The following is a 21,791-nucleotide window of genomic DNA, read 5'->3' on the forward strand; positions in this document are numbered from 1 at the left end:
ACCATAGGTAATGGCTTATAATCCATGTACATGAATCCCAGGCTGCGATCCCATTCATATGTAAACAATGCCAGGATTGTGACCTTTGACCCTATGAGGTGATGTTGTTGGTGTGCCAGTGGTGCTGCAGTGTTAATTGTGAATGGTGAACTTTGATACCAACGATACTGATTGCATCATAGTATCTTGTACTTTAGAAGTCCTTTGACCTTCTCTCTGATCAGGTGATTTTCATTCATGAATGCCATTAGTCCATCTAGAGGTATTCTGTTCATTATTTTCAATGCACTACACCAAGAGGAAAGTTCATCATTTCAGCAAACCATGTGTTTCATTGTGTCCACTGACCATCTAGTAGTTTAAGGACAGAGGACAAAAGTTTTGTTTCGACAAGCAGGGCAGGAATCATTTAACGGAAAGAGTGTAAAAATATTTGTTTATCATGGGTAAATAACTTTTGTAATCACTTTTCCATTGTAGCATTGTGCAATGTGTGTTTTTTTAATAATCATGTGAAGCATTCCCCACTAGATTTCATGGTTTTGTAACTTCCCTAGAGCTGATCACATATACCTGACTTTGGAAGATGCTGTGTAGAGTCTCCTAGATACACTGTAAATTAGTTTTAACTAGCTTCATGCTTATTCAGCTAAAACGGAATTTATATTGAATCAGTTTAGCTACCAAGATTCCGTAACCATGTGAGGAAATGTTTGGATTAACTGTATCATAAGCGAACCCTTGATTTTAGCTGTTAAGACACAATAGCTACAAAGATATTTTACAGTAATACAAAGACAATTTTGTACAGTACTTGAGGTTGCTCTTGTATCACTCATAGGTTACGGTGTGGAAAAAGAAGACTTAGCATTTCTGTAGAAATGACATTTGATATATTTGGTAGTGAAAGAAAACGGAATCTTGGGTATCGTTATGTCACCAGTTAATAAGTTGTTGAATTTAAAATCTGTGCCAATATAATGCAATGCACAAAGAGTAGGAAAGGGGGAAAGAAAGTTAAAAATTTTAGCTGTAAACGCATTAGATACTTGTTAAAATCTGTAGAGAATGGTGAGTATAAACCAGCTTTTCATGTAAAGTTTATACAAATGTATCTCTGGAAAAAATGAATTTTCTTTCAATTATGGCATTACATGTAATGTACCTTGTACCATTTGTTCTTTACAGGTTTGATACTGATGATTCGATAGTGTAAATTGAAATAGATTTTTCAAAAAAATCTTTCCCGCGGTCGTGAATTTTAGCATTTACATTGATTTGCGGAAGACAACAAGTATGGCTACAAGTGGTAAAAGTCGCAAAAGGCGGGCAACGCCAGAAGCCAATTCAAGTGACAATGGGGTTCCAAACAAAGTTCCAAAATTACGTGAGGTAAGTTTTGTTTTGTTACTTTTCTGTACAGCTTTGCATATATCACAGTCCCTCCACACACAGGTTGGGAAACGCCTGGATCCCTATTGTTACGATGCGCTTTATGGTTTGATAAGATGTCTGTGTTTGTAATTGTAGGGCTTCATTTCGGTTTGAATACAATCCACCCCCACACCAAAATAAACACCACATTTCATGTGATCCCTGTTGTAAAAGTTTATTATCAGGTGACTTGTAAAGTGAGAAAACGCTGTTTACTGCATTGGAATGCAGGCAAGCTACCGTAACTGCCATTTTGTTTTACGGAAATCAAAACAACAAAACCAAATGACTGATCTCTCTAAAAGCTAATGGATTGTTCATTTTTCGAAATGGTTGATGCAGGCTTCAAAAGAAAAACATGACGAAAATGGGTGTGAAATTCAGATGCCAAACCACAATGCCCATACAATTCCTAATCCGGTACTTCACAGGTTAAAACAATAGATGTTTGCCAACCGGCGTGTGGAGGGACTGTGCATATATATTGTGTATATCTTACGATTTGACCACAGTGCAGCTCTTTTGTAAGATACATGTATACACATCTGTTTATCAAAGTCGTGGACTTGTTTAACAATAAAAAATAAGAAATTTACCAATCACATTAGACCTTGCAAGACAGTGATGAGCCTGGGTAATTATATTTCAGTTATCCAATCATCAGTTGGGTGATTCCAATATAACATTGAATTGACCAATCACAGCAAATTAATGAGCAAGGCAGACTATCTCCGCTCAGTTTAATGCAAATTGCACAGATACTGAAGCTAGTGGCATTCTAAAGTACTCTTTTTCAGGTGAAGTAAATTATCATTTATTTTGAACAGAATTTCATTGGTTATTTCTTCCACATGTCACTTCAAAATTTGCTTTTAGACTGATTTCAAGTTGAACCAATCAGAGAAAGCTAGACTCTTGCTGTTGATCCTCGTATAAGCTTAGAATCTGTCTATGGAAAAGAAAATTTGTTTTTGCAAATTTGCAGAAAACTTGACTCACTAATATTGTTTGAAATTTTAATCATTTTAAAGACAATGTCAATATATTAACTAGATCATTGCTGCTCACATGTCCCATGATATATCCATGATTGAGTTATAGATATTTATTCCTGCTGACGCTGCACATCAGCCCATTTATCGTGTTTACTATAAAGTACTTCAGTTAATCAAAAGGAACTGGGTTTTCGAATTCAACATTGCACTGACCTATGCATCACATTGGGATGGCTTAGTAGCAAAGTCATGTTCAATCAAAGAAATTATTAATTACAAAGTTACTGTTTCATTTATATTGAATAAATCAATTATTCATGTACATCTCCGGTAATTTTTACTTATGATTGATTTAATGAAGTATTTTCCACCAGTTGAACTCTAATAGACCTGTGTATGTCATATCTTACTAGTAATTTATTTCTGCTTTGAAAGTGAAATGAGGTCACAGCTGTTACTTTACTTTGTCAGTATAGTACTGAAGCAAATCTGTTTAAATCTGAATGGCTCCTGTCCTGAGACTTTTAAGCTTTTGGTGTGCCGTCCCTGACAAACAATTATTTAGAAATGATGTGTGCTTTTAAAATGTAATAAAGTGTGATAAAATTGCAGTAAATTTGCCCTTAAATTTTGAAAAAATCATAATAAAAGTTGATTAAAAGTGTATGATAAAACTCCCTTACAGAGTGGTGTTGTGGTAGATATATATACCATAGGAAGGTGTAGGGTTAGGAGAAAATATTCACAGCCTGTTTTGAACAGATAGACTGGTTCCTATTGAAATATTTCAGTAGGATTAGTTAGTAGTACACAAAATCTCATACTATGTGCCAATAATGGTGGTAGCAATTGTGATAGTTTCGCCATAGTGGCAGGTCGAAAGAGCAATTTACAGAAATTAAAACAATTTAACAAAGACCACATTAACAGCACATTGATGTATAAACATATTTCTAAGGAATTTTTTACATTTCCTACAAATACTCAAGGATTTCTTTCAATGTCATTCATTCTTTTCATTCTTTCTTTTACCATGATAACACCTGTGCACATTGAGGAACCAGGCCAACAATACAAATGTCAACCCTGAAAACTCGCTATAAATAGATGTCATACTGAATATGTAAATGTTGGATTTCAGTAATTTACATAGCATGATCTGTTTGGAGGATGGAATTTCTCTCATAAAGGATTTTGAATCAGTAATTGCTGTGCAGATGTTAGTGTTTTAAGAAGTCATGCTAATGAATTATTAATGCAATCAGCTGTTTCCAAGAAAACATTTCATTGTCGACTGACACAAGCAGGCGGCCATTGCACTGTGGCAGAGTGGGTGTGTGTATTCATGAACATGGAGAGGGGCTAGCGTGCACGCCATCTTCTCCATCAGAGGTTTGATTAGCGGCCAACAGCTATGGCAACGAATGGTGAGATCACAGATGATGAATTTGTGGATCTGATCTATGAATCCGATAATTCTGATGCAGGTGCTTTCTATGAATGCAGTGAGAAGCCATATTGGCCTGAACCGGATGACTCTGTAAGCATCCCTGTATTTCTAGTCATGACTTCTATCTCTATGATAAAAATGCCTATATTCATTGCTCATTGTAATATATTCACAGTATCCTGGCTTCTCCAAAATCAATCAGCACCAATGTTAAATTGATCTTGGTTATATGATACTGGGCACGTGTTATACAATGTATGCCTTGTATAATTTTTTTGGATTCAAAATTTTTTAACATAGAGGCAGACAGATTTTAGTAATTCAGCATATTGATTGATTACTTGGTTACCAAGGGAGATTAAGGAAAAAAATCCATGTATGCAATTGTGAAATCCTCGTCTTTTGATGAGTGAATGAAAATTCCAAAGGGCATTGACCTTCAGAAATGCATAATTTATTATAATTTTGTACACAACATTTGCAGATATTGCCTTTATACTTCCAAAATTTTATGTCAGAATTTTACTTGATGCTTTCTGCTTCAAAAAATTTAGAAAAACAAGCAATATTTACTGTCCTTCATGCCGATTTTGGATTTTATTTGTTTGACAGAAAAGGTACATATACCCGTAAAGCCGGGGTTTAACTGTTGTGTGGTGATGCATTCAAAATTGGAGGATGATAATACACAAAGCACTGATCTAGATTTTTATCCCCATACAAAAATATACCCCAAAATACTGTCTTTGATATGTACTGAAGGTCATATGCATTTGCCAGAAAGGTGGTTTTTATGATCATTATTCATGATTTGAAATTTGTCATGCAATTTTTGATTGCATAACGTGCTGCTGATAGACAATGCTGATGAAATATTTCCTTTAAATGGAGTATTATTGTATTTATTGTAAAAACTAATAAAGGCAGAATTTGACACAATGAGCGGAAATGTGCAGGGTCAAAAGAGGTTTATTTTACCTTGGAATTTGCATCAAAACATACCTAATTTTTTATTTCTTGTCAGTTAGTTTATTTATGTATTGTCAGTTTACATATGGAGCTGAAAAACATCAATTGTTTCACTTTTGGAAAACATCTGGTTAGGCGGATGGTGTTTTGTATGTGATAATGCAGTTAACATTGCATGTAAATACATATATGCCAGTACCTGTATTCAAATTGACCCCACGTCGAGTGATAAAATATCTTATAATTAGTGTACCAGCTCTCTGTACCTGAATTGCAGTAATTTAAATAACTTTTATTTATAGATTTTCAAACAGAATGGGGTTGTATCGCCAACAATTTAAATACAACACAGAGAGCTTGACACCTAATCATGAACGAAGGTTGACACCATAAGAGGAGTTTCATGGGATATTTCGCCTTCAGATCGAGCCAAAGCCCTATCAAAGATTTCCCAAATCCATTGTTTACACATTAGCGTTTCCCTGCCGTGTCTGAATGGATTTTAGTTGAGAAGACTTGGAGCAGGATGCTTTGTGTTGATAGTGACCACAGATTCCCAGGTGCTTTAGGTGATCAGTGTCAAGATGGTAGCCATTGTCAATATCATTATCCAGCTGAGAGGTCAGTCAGCTATCAGGTGATACCCCAAAAAGTAAGACTATCTGTTAATTTTAAATCTCTACCGTAGATTTTTTTCAGGTTGTAAAATTTGACCATACCATATTGCTAGATGTAAGGTAATTTAAAATAATGTCTAATTTCTAATAATTTATAATATGATCTAAAATAACAGTGTTTTCATGTAAACTGTATGAAGTTAGGGTAATATGCACCTCAAAAAGAAAGCTTCAAATTTTCGCACTCTTTACTCACACTGTAGTCAACTGTTTTCTCTTTCATGTTTTGTGGAAAGTTCATGGTACACTGTGCAAATTTTTTGGTATTAAAGAGGGACATTTCCTAAAATTTACCAGTATGTGAAATTCAAAATGGCAGCCATTCTGTGTGTGGGCAAAATATTAACTTTTTTGATCTTTACAATGGAAAGACTGGCAATCTGTGTGTTCTCAGCATATTTTCAAATACGTACACACACTTTTTAGACCAGTAGAGTCTTGTTGGACACATCCTGCTGAAAGACCCCAAGTTTGAAAATCATAAGAGGTGGTCTCCGAACAAAAAGACAATATTAGATATCTGCTGTGTGGAACATCACCAATGCAGGTATTCAGGTCACAGTATGTATTGCACTGTAATGATTTGATGTTATCAGTTTGTTGGAACACTTCTTATTTAAGGTAGTAGTATGCCTCAAAGTGAAAGACTTAAACTTTTGCTCAAACTTTCCTAAATGAAACTTTCAACCGTTCTCTTATGAAATCAAGAATAAAATCAGGTGTCACCGTGAAAAGTTTGGCACTGGAGAAACAATATTTAGAGTCATATGAAATTCAAAATGGCCACTATCCATTTGTTAATCCAATGGGGAAAAATGAAATGTGCGAAAAAAATGAGACTGTGAAAATATTTCTTACTCCAAAAGCTTTAAAATGAGCCCCCACAAGTCAAGTGGTAGATCAGAAGAGAATTGTAAACATTTTAGAGTTCAAATATCTGTTCTTGAGACGCATTCTACCATCATTGAGTTGTGTCAAAACACCATTTTTGTTGTAGGGTTAGTCTGGCCAAATTAACATTCTTCATTATCTATGCTTAGCAGAGATTGTATAGATCTGTGATTCTATCAGCTGTTATCATTGACTTGGCAAAGTAACAGAATGTATGTGTGATTATGAATGTAACTTTACTAGTCAGTGAAATATCGATAAAAATATGAAAAAACTTTGCGTTTCCCCAGAGAATGTCCATTGAGATGAGTCATAACCAGTCTGCTCATCCATGAATTATTTTTTGTATCTCTGCAAACCTGTAGTACTGTACCTAGGTAATACCCTGGTACACCTGTATGTACATCTGAGTATTTGTGTACCCAGCCGTACTGTGACAGGACAAGTACAAGCAAATACCAACACATTAAGGTGAATTGGTGTCAACAGCATACAGTGTTAAGATAACTTATGCTACATGTTATGATGTAAAGATAAGGAAACTTAAATACCCAAATGTCAACATTCTGTGGTTGTTACACTCATTTGAATGTCTGAGTAATTTTCACAATGCTCCTATGAAAACAGGAGATCTGGTACAGTAAAACCTGTCTACTGTATACCTAACCCTTCTGGGACTGAGAAACTTGTTCGGTTTGGAGAGGTGGTAGGTTTATATAAGTACTTTTAACATAGAGTTTTATTGGAATGGGACTGGGAAAAAGGTTCAGTTTAGACAGCTTTCCAGTTTCAGTTCAGTTAAGACACGTTTCACTGTATATACTGTACAGTGTATCTACAGATGCAAACTGTTCTGACCATATAAACATCCAAACAGAAATTCAGTATTTAAATGAAGTTCAAAGGTTCTAATAGATGTCATGGTTTGGTTGGTTTAAACTCTTGCTTTTGAGGGCAGTAAATTAGTGGTTTAATTATAATTGTCGATGCAACAGGGATCCTGTATTGCATATGTAAACCAAACACCAACAATGTCTTGGTTGATTACATGACGTTTCACTATTGGAGATTGTAATTAGATCGCAATATATATATAATTGAAGAAGTGAAGATAGAATATAATAAGGTAGCAAACAATAATTGGAGTACAAATGTATTTGCTATTACCAGTAGTAATTATTATCAACTTGAAAAGCAGAATGGACAGTCTGATGCAGGACAAGACTGAAATTCATCAGGAAGTTGACCAGCAAAATCAACGCTTGTATGTCCAGCATAGTGAATATACCATTTGATTCAAGTGTGATATTGCAAATCCTTCATCCGTCTAAAATCCTTGTAAAATTCTCCTAAAATCAGAAAGCTGTCTCTGTGGTTGCCAGGACAACAATCTATGCACTGAAAACTTCTGAGATGAAAGTCAAAAGACAAAGTATTTGTGCGGTTCAGAAATAATTGGGCTGGATAATGTAATGCCGTTCTTGTTTATTTGTTGCTAGGCACTTTGTCATTCCAGAAAGTGTTCTCTGTTATGCATGTCTCCTGAGTGTTTATTTTAGTATTTCATATGTTTGATAAAGTGTACTCAGAATCTTTGATAGTGTACATAACTCACTGCACGTGACATTGAAATGTAACCACAGTATCATGGTGGCTGGTCATACAAAGGAACTAAATTTGGCACACTGCACAGAAAAAAGTCTATTGCAATAGATAGAACAACCACTGTTATAGAGTATAAAATATCTTTCCAAGCGATCATACATGTATCTGTCTTGATACTTGCGACTGGAAAGATTTCTAAATGTTTACACAGACAGTTTGGATTAACTGTACATGCACATTACAGATCAGGCCACTCTGAAATTAATCTAATTTGCATAAATGCTCTGACGTCACTCTCAAGGAATCTGAATATTTTTAGCGCTTTTCAATGCTGGGAATGAGGTGTCACAGTTGGCAAGCAGCAAATTTCATTCAAAAATTCCAAATCATTTTGTTTTGGAAGGCTCAGTATCCCCCACTCACTACTATAACAAACATTTTCCATTAATTTCTACGATAGAGTGCTCCACATAGAATTATTACATTGCCTTTCTGCTTTCTGATACTCACAATGTATTAATGGCAAAGTACAATTATATTTACTCTGAAGTTTAATAATATTTAATCTTATTATTTTAATTGTCATGATTTTTCATCCTTAAAGATTCAGTATTTTCACCTTCAAATAGTAACATACTATGCACAAAATAGGTACAAGTATACTTTAAACAAATCGTCAATGTTCATGTTTCTGCATGTTTCCACACATTTCAAATGTGAAACAGTTCATATCAAATGCAATAGCATACATGTACATGTAATTTCAAATGTTGAATTCTCAAATTGGTTTGAACATGAACATCAGCTTGAAAGGATGTTTCAAATACATTTTTTGTTTTTTTCAAACATGTACATGTACCCATAAAACAACACTTTGTAGATGACAACCCTTTGCAGGCATTTATCCGTAGGGCAATTATCTTATTATAAGGCAAGGCTACTGAACAATGCACCTGACAAGGTTGTATAAGAAGACATATTACTGTTCCAATAACGTCATATTCATCAACAGTTTGTGTCCTTCATTATTCATTATAGGGGCAGAAGGCATTATTAGTCATAACAAAAGTGAAAAAATTGTTTATGATAGATTTATAAATATGAACATTTTTGATAAAAAATGTTTCTGTAATCATTGTATCCTTATATAAACACCCAACTACACTGAAATCATGAATGATGCTCACATTTTATTCTAAATTTGGGTGGTTGTACGTGTAGCTCTTCAGAGGTACTGTAGGGTCTATAGTTGTAGCATTATAGTACTGGATTTGCATGAGTCTCTCTAAACGGTAAATAAGAAAGGGCCCATCTGTCAGTGTTACAGCAGTGCACACACCTTCAGCTTCACCTTTTCTTCATTGCTGCTTTTTGATTTCCAAAATTTCAACCAGATTTAGGCCGTTTGAAAGGTTAAGCACAAAATAAACCTTGGTTCATACCCTTGGCCAATGCGAGATGTAAAGCCTTGGCCATTAAATGATGCGTCACGGAGAATTCCGGCAATTATCAACCCAGGCAAAACTGGCAGGCACGTATTTGATTTGCACATGGGTTTTTTGGATTCGCAAATCTAACACTATTCATTTGCATCTTTTTCAATGGTTCTACTCTGGAATAAAAAGGACAGTAGTAGTTTCCACATTTTATATCCTTCATGTTCAAATTGGTGGCTAATTTTCTAAGTGTTGTCCATCACAAAGGACAATGATCACTGCTGCAGAGTCAATTGTAAGCAAAGGCATTTGTATGACTGCAAGTGACAGGGATTATAATAATGAATCTTTTAACTACAAGAGCTTGTTATTAAACTCCAACAAAACAATTAAATGATATATGTGGTGAAGGTACATCCTATACATGAACATGTACAATGTACACCATGACCCTCTTCAGGAAAGGTCATTGGCCTCGGCATGAAATCCTGTTTTACCCGTTCAATAATGTGATATTCCAATTGTTTGCATTTCCAGCCTCATGTAAGGTAAAACATGTTGACAATAGGGTTTAGAGAAAACTTGGTATCGCCTGAATTTCCTGGATTTTACTGTATTTTTTAAGCCAACTTTACTGACAAATGAATTAGCATACAATGTGGTATACATTGGAAATTTCATCACTGAATGGCACCCTGTAAATGCACACAAACTACCTGATATAGATCAAAGCATAAGATATGACCTTGAGTTGACCTTGTAGTAGCTCAGCAGACAAACAGCTATATGCAAATTTCAAATTCACCATAAGGCTGACCTGTTTGCTTATATATACAGTATTATAATGATATGCAAAACAATTGAAACAAATGTTGAATTTGAATTTTGAAGTTGTGGGCTTACACCTTAGCTTTCTTATTTAGGCTATCTCTTCCAAATGTTCAAACATCAAGATTTCTTACCAGCACCAGTGATAAATTCAATATTTCTGTTAAAACACTATCAAATATGTATTGTGTTAAGTACTGTAGACTTAATTACAATAGACCTTTGTTAAGGTAGAACGCGCCTCGGGGACAGATAGTTTGATTCTCAAATTTCTACAATTCTTTTCTGATATACCACTTGTGGGGGCTCATTTTAAAGTTCTTTGAGCAAGGAAAAACTTTCACTGGCTCAGTTTTTCGAAAATCCAAAATTTAATTTTCTCCCATTGAGTTAACACAGGAATGGCAGCCATTTTGAATTTCATAGATAGCAATATCGCAAAAATGTTTAGTACTTAGTTTCGCTTGTTCCAAACTTTGCATGGTGACTCCTGATTTATATTGTTGATTTTGTAAGAGGATGGTTAAAAGTTTCATTCAGGAAGGTTTGAGCAAAAGTTTTAAGTCTTTCACTTCTGAGGCGCATACAACCTGAACCATCATAAAAAGTCAATATTTGACAGAGGATAATGGAGGAGCTCTTTCTGTAAAATTAATACATAAAATGGATGACTAATGCTAGTCTCCATAGCCTCAAAAGCTACATACCTGGAAAGATGGACTACTTTGACTAATCTGTTAACATAGCATATTGGTATTGTCATCAGCCCATACATATAAATGTGTACACTTCAACAATGCCTCATTCATTGTCCCATACCACATCTGTGTGGATTTACTGGCTTGATTCTCGATGCTTCTTTTTCATTGCTGTCTATAAACCAGTGAACTTATGAACTTATTTTTATCTCCTTTTATACGGTGGTACATTATTTTTATTGACAATGTACAAAGTGTTGTGTCCTTGTAATAGATTACCCTGTACCAGATTGTCATTTTCAAATGCATCAAAAAGATGATTTTTCATGGAGTCCTCATTTTGCTACACTTTAAAGTTTTCATACAAATGTACACATTTTAGGAAAAATTTTACCGGCTCAGGAAATCTGGCATTTATTTTCAGTATAAAATAAGCAGAAAAAAATAAAAGTGGGCTGGTCTTAAATGTTATTATTCAAATGATATAATAGTAAAATGCCAGAAAACAGGTTATGTAGTTCATTTACCACTATATTTTGGTTCTACAGTGTCTGAATAAAGAGTAGCACAGTGAAATATTTGGAAAATTTGATTATGATATCCTGTACATGCCATTCTTTCTCAACTTCAGTCTCTTATGTTCATGACTAGGCATCGCTTTGTAGTTGGGTGTTGAAGTAATTTGGAGGGCATTGTTTGGAATTTATGACAGCATTGAAAAGTTGCCCCATTTTCCTCTGTCAGCCATGATGTGCTCACGAAAAGGATCTGATACACATTGTTTGCAAGGCTTTCATTGGATGATTCAGGAGGCATTCTGATTGGCTGCAGGAAGCCAACCAACATTTCAACACTGTTTGGACAAAGGCATGTGTTCTTGTACAGGCAAAACATTGTTATGTGTTGCCTTAAATTATATTATGTAGATAAATTGAACATTTTGGCCAACCTTTCTGCCAATTCAGAAATAAGTACTTTGTTACATGTACAAGTGTGTTAGACATCACATCATCATCTAATACAAATCCTAACTTAATTGGTGTGTGTACCTGACTCGTTTTGATCAATATAAAGTGACAGAACTTTGGAAAGGAACATTGAAACAGTCATGGTACAGTTGCATTTATCATTATCATATCACTGGCTCTTCGCTTTGCTCAGGTGTTACAAGCCCACAACAGTATTTTGTTACCATTGGTTGTTTAAGCTTTCAAGTTTGCTTGATACCATACTTAACACATTTCTGAGCTACTCTCAATTTACCCTGTAGTCTGCTTGCAGACAGTACTTCACTGTTTATCCATTGTACCATAGACAGTAGAGGGGGGAAGACTGTCTATGATTGTACACCAGCAAGAAAGCTGTTTATTTGTCAACAAGGCAGTGATGTTATTCTTTTGTCATCTGTTTTCAGAAATTTGCTTTGTGTCTATGGTTGTTTATAAACACCTCTGATGAAAAGGTCTTGAAGTTTTTAACCTATTTCCTGCCTGACAGTCTCACTTCCTCATCTGCCAAGTCAGTAAAAAGTGTTATTGAGCCAAAACCACACATATTTTCACCCACTTGGCTTGGTATGTTATAGCAGCTTTAGTCAGTAAATCATGTTTACATAGATATTTTCAGGGGCTGTTCAAGTTTCTATAAAAATGCACCATATGGGACACGTTGTGCTTTACTAATTTTAACCAACTTGACCTGATGGTGAAATATGAACTTGGCAGGATAAGGATAAATATGTAAATCATTTACTAATGAGTGTGTCCACATGTCACTTTAATAACTTTATTTTACTTACTATACGAAATGAGTGTAAATTTGTATTAGTTTTCCAGGTCCAGCTAAATATATTATTGGTAACGGTCTCCCCTGCTGTTTGAAATTTTGCTAAAATTTGAAGAGATGCACTTTGGCATAAGTTGGTCATTCTTTGGGATCACATGTCTCTATCACTTTCTCTGTTGCAGACTTTATACAAGCCAGCATATTTTTCTGGCTCAATAGAGTCACAAAATGAAAAAGCCTGTCGGGATTTCAGCACACCGATTACAATAGAACAAGCTAAAGCCAATAATGTTGATCGTAAGTACATCAATTCTTTTTTTTACTTTGTCTTTGAATTTGTATGTAACTATCAGTAAACATTCCTCAAATTATTTCCTTCAAGAATTACAGGAAAGATATAGTTTCTGATTTGTTTCCATGATAGTTTTAAAAAATGTGAAAAATATAAGTTTTTGATAAACATCCAAAAGTTGGAGAAATTCCGATGCTTCCAAAACAAACATCCATATTCAGACTGGTGATGGGAATTGAACAGATCACACATCATATCAAGTGAAACAGGTTGAAGATCTTTGTTCTGCAAGTTTATTAAAATTGAACAATTCTTAAACTTAATTCAGACTGGTAATTATAAACTGTAACTTTTTTGGATGAAAGGATAAATCTAAAACTTACTCTGACTGTTTAGTAACTTGCTGTAGTCCATACATCGTACTTTAATCAGAAAAGAAAACAGGAAACATACAAACATGAATTTCTCAGGTAAAAATACATAAAAATAGCATTGTAGGAAAGGCACCATGGATTGTCTAGGTACATTGTACATGTACATGCAATATACTAATTACTGTTTTCAGCTTTGGTGAGTGTATTCCGGGAATGTTCTCACTCTGTTCCCTGGTATTTTCATGTATCCAGCTTTCACAATGGAAAATGTATTGTTTCAGGACCAATCAGGGTGTATGCGGATGGAATATTTGATATGTTTCATGCTGGTCATGCCAGGGCGTTGATGCAGGCAAAGAATGTCTTCCCAAATGTATACCTACTAGTTGGAGGTGAGTATAAAATTTTTCAGTCAAGTGATCTGGAGATGCAGTGTCAGATAAGTATATTGAGTCTACCTTTCTACCAAGATGTTCCCTGCCAGCGAAGTGGTATGGTCCAACTGTGAAAGCAAACAATTGTGGGACTACTGTATTCAACACAACTGAAGGGAGATTACTGTGAAAGTGAGAGGGTCAACAATAGGCCGGTCTTCTAATGAGACATGAGTGGGCCACACTCATACCAGAATTCTGTAACTTGTATAGATTCAGTAGACGTTTGTCTTTAAAAAAAATTCTGTGTTGAAAAAAATGCTCATGAAAATTATGTGCAACAGAGGTTTCAAAAAATATTTATTTTGTAATAGTATTTGCTCATGGAATGATCATTATGGTTTTGTAGAGAAAGATTTTCCTGTTATTTGTGTTTTGTTTTCTTCATTCTTTTGGCACAGGTTAGCATGATAATGCATCCACCTTCTTTAGAAAATCATTTCTGTTCTAGTAATTATTATTTTGTGCATGCTGCTTGCACGTCATTCTTTCAAGTCTATTTTAAACAGTCTCCGTGTTTCTTTTGCTTTGATACGATTTTGCTGCCAGTCAAAAATGAGCAAAGTAAGTTAGGTTAAGTTTCACATTCACATGCATATCGTTTGGTAAATGCTGGGGAAATAACAAAGCACTTTGCAGTATGGCATGAAATGTGCTTGGGGAGACTAGAGTAGCTTGGACATTTTTGAATCAGCTCTCAGAGATTCAGTAACTGAAAACATTTTGTTGTTGAGTTTGTACTTGCGGTAGTTAGTCCCCTCAATTGAAGTCTGAATAAATTTCATTTTGACTTAACTTTGACCTACTTTCACATAACTTGAATTTAACCCGTTGAGCGCCAAAGTCAATATTTATCGCCTTTACAAAATACACTCCAATCAAAGTTTTTTAGATTTTTCCTAAAATTTTGAAATTGAAATGTGATGTCTATTTGCTTCAAAATTATAATAAAATTTTGAAAAATTCATAAAAATTCGTAAAATGTTGCATTAAAAGTTTTTGTGGGAAAATTTACAGTACTCACAGGGTTAATACTTGGAATAAGTTTCCACAAGCATCAAATGGAGATCTCTTTCACAACTCCTGTCAGCAAATGCTCAGCCCTGTAATGATGTTCTCAGCTTACATCATTTAGTGTTCGCATCTACACAGAAAAATCATGCTCCTCAGTAGAAAAAATTATTAATTTTTGACCCTGCCTTATACCTGTCTTGTCTGGTACATGGAAATGTCCACTGACTTGTCCATGACTTCCTAGTTCTTGGCAGGGACTGTGTCATCAACAATGACCTATTTAACTCAATCTGCATAGTTTTAAATAGACTCCAGTCAAGCATACATGTACTTGGAGATCCAATGATATAAAAGTGAGGTACTCAAACAGTGCCATTTGTGTCAGGAAGCAGTATTGTTTCTCCATTGGATGAACTACATCTAAATAGATTTTCCCGTAGATATGTAAATATCTTGCCCCCTTCTTTGTTGGTCTACTCTTGGATATGCCCTCTTCAACATTGGTCATGATTTACTTAATGGTTCACACTCTAGACTTGGCATTTCGTTGTTGAGGTTGGACTCCAGCTTTGAGTTCTTCATCCTAAAGATGTCTGGCAAAACCCTTCTCAAATCGGGTCTTGACTTCTTCAGCCAGTCTGTGTTGGTCAGTGTCCTCTAACAGTTTAATAAGAACATCTGGTTTGTCCCAGGACAAATGACCCCTTTCCATCAGCATCTCAAATAGCTGGAAAGCACGGCGGTGGCCATTCTTTCCCTTTTCCAACTGTTCCCTGTCTCTCTTATGAATGCGTGGCTCCAGACCTTGACACAGTGGAATCATCCGCAAGTAATCCTCTAAGAAAAGTGAAAACATGGAATTACCATTATCAACCAATGTCATTAATGGTGGAAGCATTGATGTGGAAACTTTTTATATAAACTAAGATACCTTTGAAGATAAATATAAGATATTTTATTGTGGTTATTGTCTTCACAGGTTGTGTCTACAGCAGCAGATACTTTATAAAGTCAATCAATGTGTGACTTTTCAATGAATGACTCACACTTACGAGGACATGTCATATGTGGGGATATATGACTTTGAAAATCAAATCTTTTAATGTCCATAATTTACAAAACCAGAGACCTACAATGAGTGTTCAGTATTTAAGATTTCACCCAGCCTTACCTTCGCTAATCTCTTTATCCAATTCATTCAAGTGTTCAATCAACTTGCCCTTTTTGCTGTACATACCATCACCTAATGATGCCATAGATGCCGTAAATCTCTGAAGGTTGATTACAGGTCACTGGTGTACTATGACAGAGCAAATATACCATAGAGTGTATATCAGCACTTGAGTACATTCCTTAGAATTGTTGTGTCATACTCTTTGATTCATGTCTGGTTCACTTACTATGGCAAACTTCCTGTTTGTTCTTGGTGTTGGTTTTTTCCATAGTATGAATTAAAATGGTCTGTCTTGCTAGTTTGGTATGGCAATACAGAAGATTTACTTTCAGTTGAACTAAACCACTTTACTGAAATGATTTATATGCTGTTATTTACCATTAAATTCAGAAGTGAATCTTTTATTTCAAGTATTAGAGTAGTATTTCCTGTTATTATAAAGTGAAAGTTAATAATTTACGCATGTGCACCATTGATGTACTGAACAATTTGTTCCGGTTGTGATTACTGGCTGAGTATACAAAAACACTTGAAGGAAATGTGATATTCTTGTCATGAATGAAAAAAGTACTTACCATGTGACCGTTCTGTGTCGCGTAATCCAGCCACGTGTTTGTCCAGGCCTCAAAAAAGGGTCGTTTTTAAACCAAGAACAGAGCCAAAACAGATGTTATGAACCTAATGAACACAAATGGTGCCAAAATTGTGTTAAATAGACTGTGACTGTGGTACTTGACTGGGGCCAAAACTTAGGGCAAAAATCAGTGACAACGTGACTCCACTTCAGTACACATCCGGGAATGTACAATGAACCTTGATCATGCGCTCTTCAATTGTCTGTGCTCTGACAGGCAATTTTGTTGAGGGTGACATTCAACCTAACTGAATGCCCTATGTTCCGTTGCAGTATGTACAACGGTATTGTATTTAGGTATGCCGTCTTGGGCCTTGCACAGTAAACTTCCCACAAACTTTATCACATTTTAAGCTGAACTTTAACCTACTTTCAGATGGTTCGATATAAGTCTGTACAACCATCACATTGGAATTCTTTTCCTTCATGCAGACACCTACTTCCAAATAGTTGATCCAGTAATGCTGTCACAAGCCAGGGTCCAAGGGACCGTGCTCAAGCTAACACGATTTGGTGTCCACAACTCATACTTTTTGGTTGAAAAATTGCTAATTTGAGACCCTGTTTTACACATGTTCTTGTATACATCAATGTCCATTAAATTCCCCACTTTTCCATGGAATCTTTGATGACTTGTTTAGGAAGGTAAATGTTGATCAGTGACAGTGTCTTTGCAGCTGTCTGACATTTCTGTAGCTTAGGCATGAATACAGAACATCAAAGCAATAGTTACTGTATGGAATATTGCAGTAATTACAAGTGATGTACTTTGGTATCGATGCAAAAATGCAATTCAGGGCTTCCATCCTGCTGCAGCATTTTACAGAGGTGTCAATTCAGTGCCACAAGTCTGTCTGTGAAACAGACACATTGTATGTACAATATAATTGATTAGCTTGGCGTATCGCTACACTTTTTAAAGTCACCAACCCATTGATTAGCAACAGTAGACCAGCATGGAGCAACTCTGTCTGGACAGATAGCCGAACAGGTGATTGCACTTGATCGACAATGTAGCTGTTTTCAGTGGCAGTAACAGCTTAATGTCAGAAGATGTATTCTGAAGCTAAAACTCTCTCTAACACACAGAGATGTGACCACCAAATTGAAACCCACTGTAATTTGTGACCGAACGCACAAGAACCATCATATCCATGTAGGCAAAGTGTGACAATGAACTGAGTGTTGTCTTAGAACACAAATTTTATGCTAAAGATTGAATTGTAATTGTGCACATTGATCCGTTGGACTGTGTATGTTCTACATATATTGGACTCAAAAACCACTTGAATTCTGAGCATGTCTATAGGTTGTGTAGACTGCTTGACAACCAGCTGAAATACTGAAGTTTTTACAATCTCTTTTTGGAAAAACGAAATAAATGTGATTTTATGCAAATAGTTAATAGAGAGAATCATAGCAATTGCAGATTTTCATTATTGGGAAATATAATACAATTTGCTTTTCATGGTGACCCCACTCCATGACTGTCAAAAAATGGTTTAAATTCCCAGAGTATAAGAATGAAAGTTAATGGGGAAATCCACAATCCCTGGTTCTCACATTAGTGGTTGTTGACATTGACTGTTTATGTGATTATAGTCCTTTGTTCTCCTTTGAAAGTTGTGCACAGTTAGTAAATTTGCTCAGAGATAAAGCAGACACAGAACCTGCCCCTTTAACAACTTTCAGATCATCTTTCAGGTGCATACTTCTTGAGGATAAAAGCATTTCTTGATGAAATTGCTGTCTTTTCTGCATATGCATGCCTTTAGGCTTTGTATCTGCTGCTCTCTTGGTGGGTGTCTTGTTAACAGATACAGCAATACACCAACAAGTTTCTGTCTTAGAAGTTCTAAGATGCGATACTACGTCAAAGATTACCTTAAAAAATTGGCAAGCCCAATAAAAATATCCAGCATATTGACTATTGGAAACGGATGTTACAAGACACAACAGATGGTTAGATATAGCCTGGTGTGTAAAGGGTTAAAATCTATCAACATGCACAGTTTACACGATGGTTTGCACGGCTAGAATGAAAGTGGGAAGAAGTTATAATTTTCTGAAACATAATTTGCAGACCCAGAAATAACTCCCATTATCAAGTATCTATTAGGTTTTGTGTTGACAAACGTGGGCAGCGTTGAGTTCATTCACTGTGCAATCCTTTATGTATTCCTGATAGTGCAAGATACAGGGCAGATTAGTATTCATTTATGCAAATTATATTATTGAGCATTGTTTCAGTATTGAAATTTTATATGATTTGTTATCAATGTAGAATATTCATCTGCCCTGAATTGTGCATTATACAGTCTGAATATAGATTGGAATATTTTATTATGTTTTTGTCTAACCTTAATATTTGATCTTTTTTATGTATTAACAGTGTGCAGTGATGAACTGACTCATCATATGAAAGGTAACACAGTAATGAATGAATGGGAACGTTATGAAGCAGTCAGACACTGTAGATATGTAGATGAAGTTATTACAGATGCTCCGTGGACAATAACACCAGATTATTTAGATGAACACAAGGTTAGTAAACAAGCATTTTCTGCCCAGTTGTCGCATTTTTCCACTTGCATTACAGAATATTGGTACAACTTTATTTTTATGACAATATTGGATGAGGGATCGTCTCAGATTGTCGCATAAGTTCAGAAAGCGAAATTTGTTCATTTACAGGGGAGAGGGTTTGACCTCCATTCAATTGGTGAACTTCACTTTCGCACTTTTATTTTGTGATTACAAGTTCTCTTTACATTGTACGTGTAAAATAAACAAAAACTGCAAACTTATACCGAAAAATTTTGCTGTAACTGTTTCCAACTCGGTTCGTTTCATGCTATGGTTAGTACTGAAATTTGATGATGTAATGTGGTCAGGGGATACATATTCTTCAGTAGCTACAGCAAAATGCTATATTGTACTCTCAGGCAGATATCAACATTTCGCACTTTTGAACTTTCATTTAGGGGGAGGGGGTGTTGATGTAAACAAAGAAATTTCGTTTCTTGAACTTATGCAACAATCTGAGATGGTCCCTAAGGATGTAAAGATGTATTTGTCTGTTTAATCTATTCTGACTGCAGACAGCAGACATATTTTACTGCATGTTGTACTATTTTTAGGTAAATCAAAATCAAAATCTAACTTTAAACTTAAAATCAAAATGTAAACTTTTGCTCAAAGTTTCCTCAACGAAACTTTAAACTGTTCTCTTTCAAATCAAAAATAAAATTCAGTGGTAACTGTGCAAATTTTGTTACCATGGAAACAAATTATTTTAAATTTACCAATATGAGATATTCAAAATGACTGCCATACCTTTGTTTAATAACTCTATGAGGAAAATTTTTTGAGTTTCATAAAAATTAGCTGTTGAAAACTTTGGTTACTGTCTGAGATTCAAAATGAACCCCCACAAGTAGTAGACCTTAAAAGTATTAAAAAGGTTAGACAGTCTGAATATCTGTCCCCAGTGTACAATATATTTCAATAAGAGAAAAACAAACAGACAAGCCATATGTTTATAATAACATAGAATATCCAGTGATAGATTTAAATACTTTTTCATTGCTGGTGCTTTGTTCAAAAATCTGTTCAGAAATTTTGAAATTTTCAAAGAGAGATGTTCAAGAGAAAGGTGATCAAGCTTTCTGAGCAGCGTTTGGTTTTAAAGCTATGATAAGTATACCAATTATACCAAGTATACCAATTATTTTTTTTACAAATAATCATTTCAAGTAACAAGATATCAACCCTTAATAAGTCCAGTCCCTGACCCGTTTTTCAGTGAATAAAACATGTCACTCATTTACATATACAGATTGACTTTGTTGCCCATGATGATCTTCCGTATGTCTCCAAAGACTCTGATGACGTGTACAAAGATATCAAAGCTGCTGGTAAATTTGTGCCAACAAAGAGAACAGAGGGGATTTCCACATCGGACCTCATAGCAAGGATTGTCAAAGATTATGATAAATATGTCCGAAGAAACTTACGACGAGGCTACACAGCCAAAGAATTGAATGTTGGCTTTATAAAGGTAACATTCCGTGAATAAATTAGTCTAATTTGAATGAAATTACAAAGAGACAGTGGTCATATCAAGCATGGTGTGAGCTTGTGTATGCCACTTGTCATCTGCTAGACTTAAAGATTTGCCTGTGTGCTTTCATGAGTTTGTTTATTGATGCAGATAATTCAGTCATGCCCCGGCTGATTTCTTTTAAACTATGTACAAGGATAATACACTATGGCATACATATACATGTCAATTTATTTGTTGATGTGATCCAATATGGCCACCAGGCAGCCATTTTGTTTCTGTCTGTTTCATGTCTAAAGGCATTACTCAGACATGCCTTTACTTATCTCTTTCAAAACTTGGCAGTGCTGTTTGCGACTGATGCAAGTGATCACAGAGGAATAAAATAACGGATTAGGTGTGTTTCAAAACACATAATGACTTGCTATATTCAGGTAACATTGCACGCTTTCTCACCAAGGCTTTCGAGCTTCTAAAAGCAGTCCATTTCCTAGGCCTACAAGTAAGTTCCCTTTTCGTCCTACTTGCAGGAAAAGAAGTTCCAATTTCAAGAAGGCTATGACAAAGTGAAAGAAAAAGTAAAGTCTGTAGAAACCAAATCTAAAGAATTAGTTCATAAATTTGAAGATAAAGGTATCGAGCTGTTCCAGCGGTGGGACGAAAGGTCAAGGGAATTTATCGGCAATTTTCTTGATTTGTTCGGCAGAGAGGGAACTCTGGTAAGTATGCACTTTGTTGCAGTACACTATTCATTTATTTCTTGGTGGAAATAGAGTGATCAATGATATTATTATTAAACATTTGCTTTAGTGATTCTGAAAAAATTGCAATGGTATTATGTATATCTATGACCATTTTAACGAACCGTCAAAACTGAAAATATCATCCTCTGACAATTATACCTCCGCAGAGAGGTTATTGTCAAAGGCAAGGCCATTAGCAGCACCAGAGTCTTTTTTTTAATACCTAAATATTCGATTCTTTCCTCATTTTATCATGAGCTGGATCAGCGATGGTGCAAGCATCCAAAAAAGGAAC

The 21,791-nt window shown here is 35.3% G+C and overlaps 2 protein-coding genes across 5 annotated transcripts in view; one reads left to right on the top strand and one right to left on the bottom strand.

The window, feature by feature from the left end:
• Positions 1-21,791, top strand: part of LOC139119244 (choline-phosphate cytidylyltransferase A-like) — a 28,020-nt gene that overhangs the window by 2,438 nt on the left and 3,791 nt on the right. Inside the window, exons 1-7 of one of the 4 annotated variants that reach the window (XM_070682940.1) lie at positions 223-446; positions 1,189-1,392; positions 12,951-13,065; positions 13,716-13,826; positions 19,083-19,234; positions 20,529-20,750; positions 21,284-21,472. In XM_070682940.1, the coding sequence (XP_070539041.1) occupies positions 1,297-1,392; positions 12,951-13,065; positions 13,716-13,826; positions 19,083-19,234; positions 20,529-20,750; positions 21,284-21,472 (885 nt within the window). In that variant the 5' untranslated portion in view covers positions 223-446; positions 1,189-1,296. Of the gene's footprint in view, positions 1-222; positions 447-1,188; positions 1,393-3,493; positions 3,970-5,323; positions 5,501-12,950; positions 13,066-13,715; positions 13,827-19,082; positions 19,235-20,528; positions 20,751-21,283; positions 21,473-21,791 lie in introns of those variants that run through there. The other 3 variants (XM_070682937.1, XM_070682939.1, XM_070682938.1) reach the window with 3 other exon arrangements.
• Positions 13,325-16,880, bottom strand: LOC139119245 (uncharacterized). Its single transcript, XM_070682942.1, has 3 exons — positions 16,632-16,880; positions 16,054-16,182; positions 13,325-15,719 (listed from the first exon to the last, which is right to left on the bottom strand). Exons 2-3 carry the CDS (start codon positions 16,136-16,138, stop codon positions 15,466-15,468), a joined length of 339 nt encoding a protein of 112 aa, XP_070539043.1. The 5' UTR covers positions 16,139-16,182; positions 16,632-16,880; the 3' UTR covers positions 13,325-15,465.

This window comes from Ptychodera flava, chromosome 19, assembly GCF_041260155.1.
Source record: "Ptychodera flava strain L36383 chromosome 19, AS_Pfla_20210202, whole genome shotgun sequence".
Classification (NCBI taxonomy): Eukaryota; Metazoa; Hemichordata; class Enteropneusta; family Ptychoderidae; genus Ptychodera; species Ptychodera flava.

Bases quoted from the DNA above. Each gene is read 5' to 3' on its own strand.
- LOC139119245 (XM_070682942.1), bottom strand. From the start codon at position 16,138: ATGGCATCATTAGGTGATGGTATGTACAGCAAAAAGGGCAAGTTGATT. The intron at 15,720-16,053 runs GTAAGGCTGGGT...CACTTTTCTTAG, and splicing joins GGATAAAGAGATTAGCGAAG to AGGATTACTTGCGGATGATT.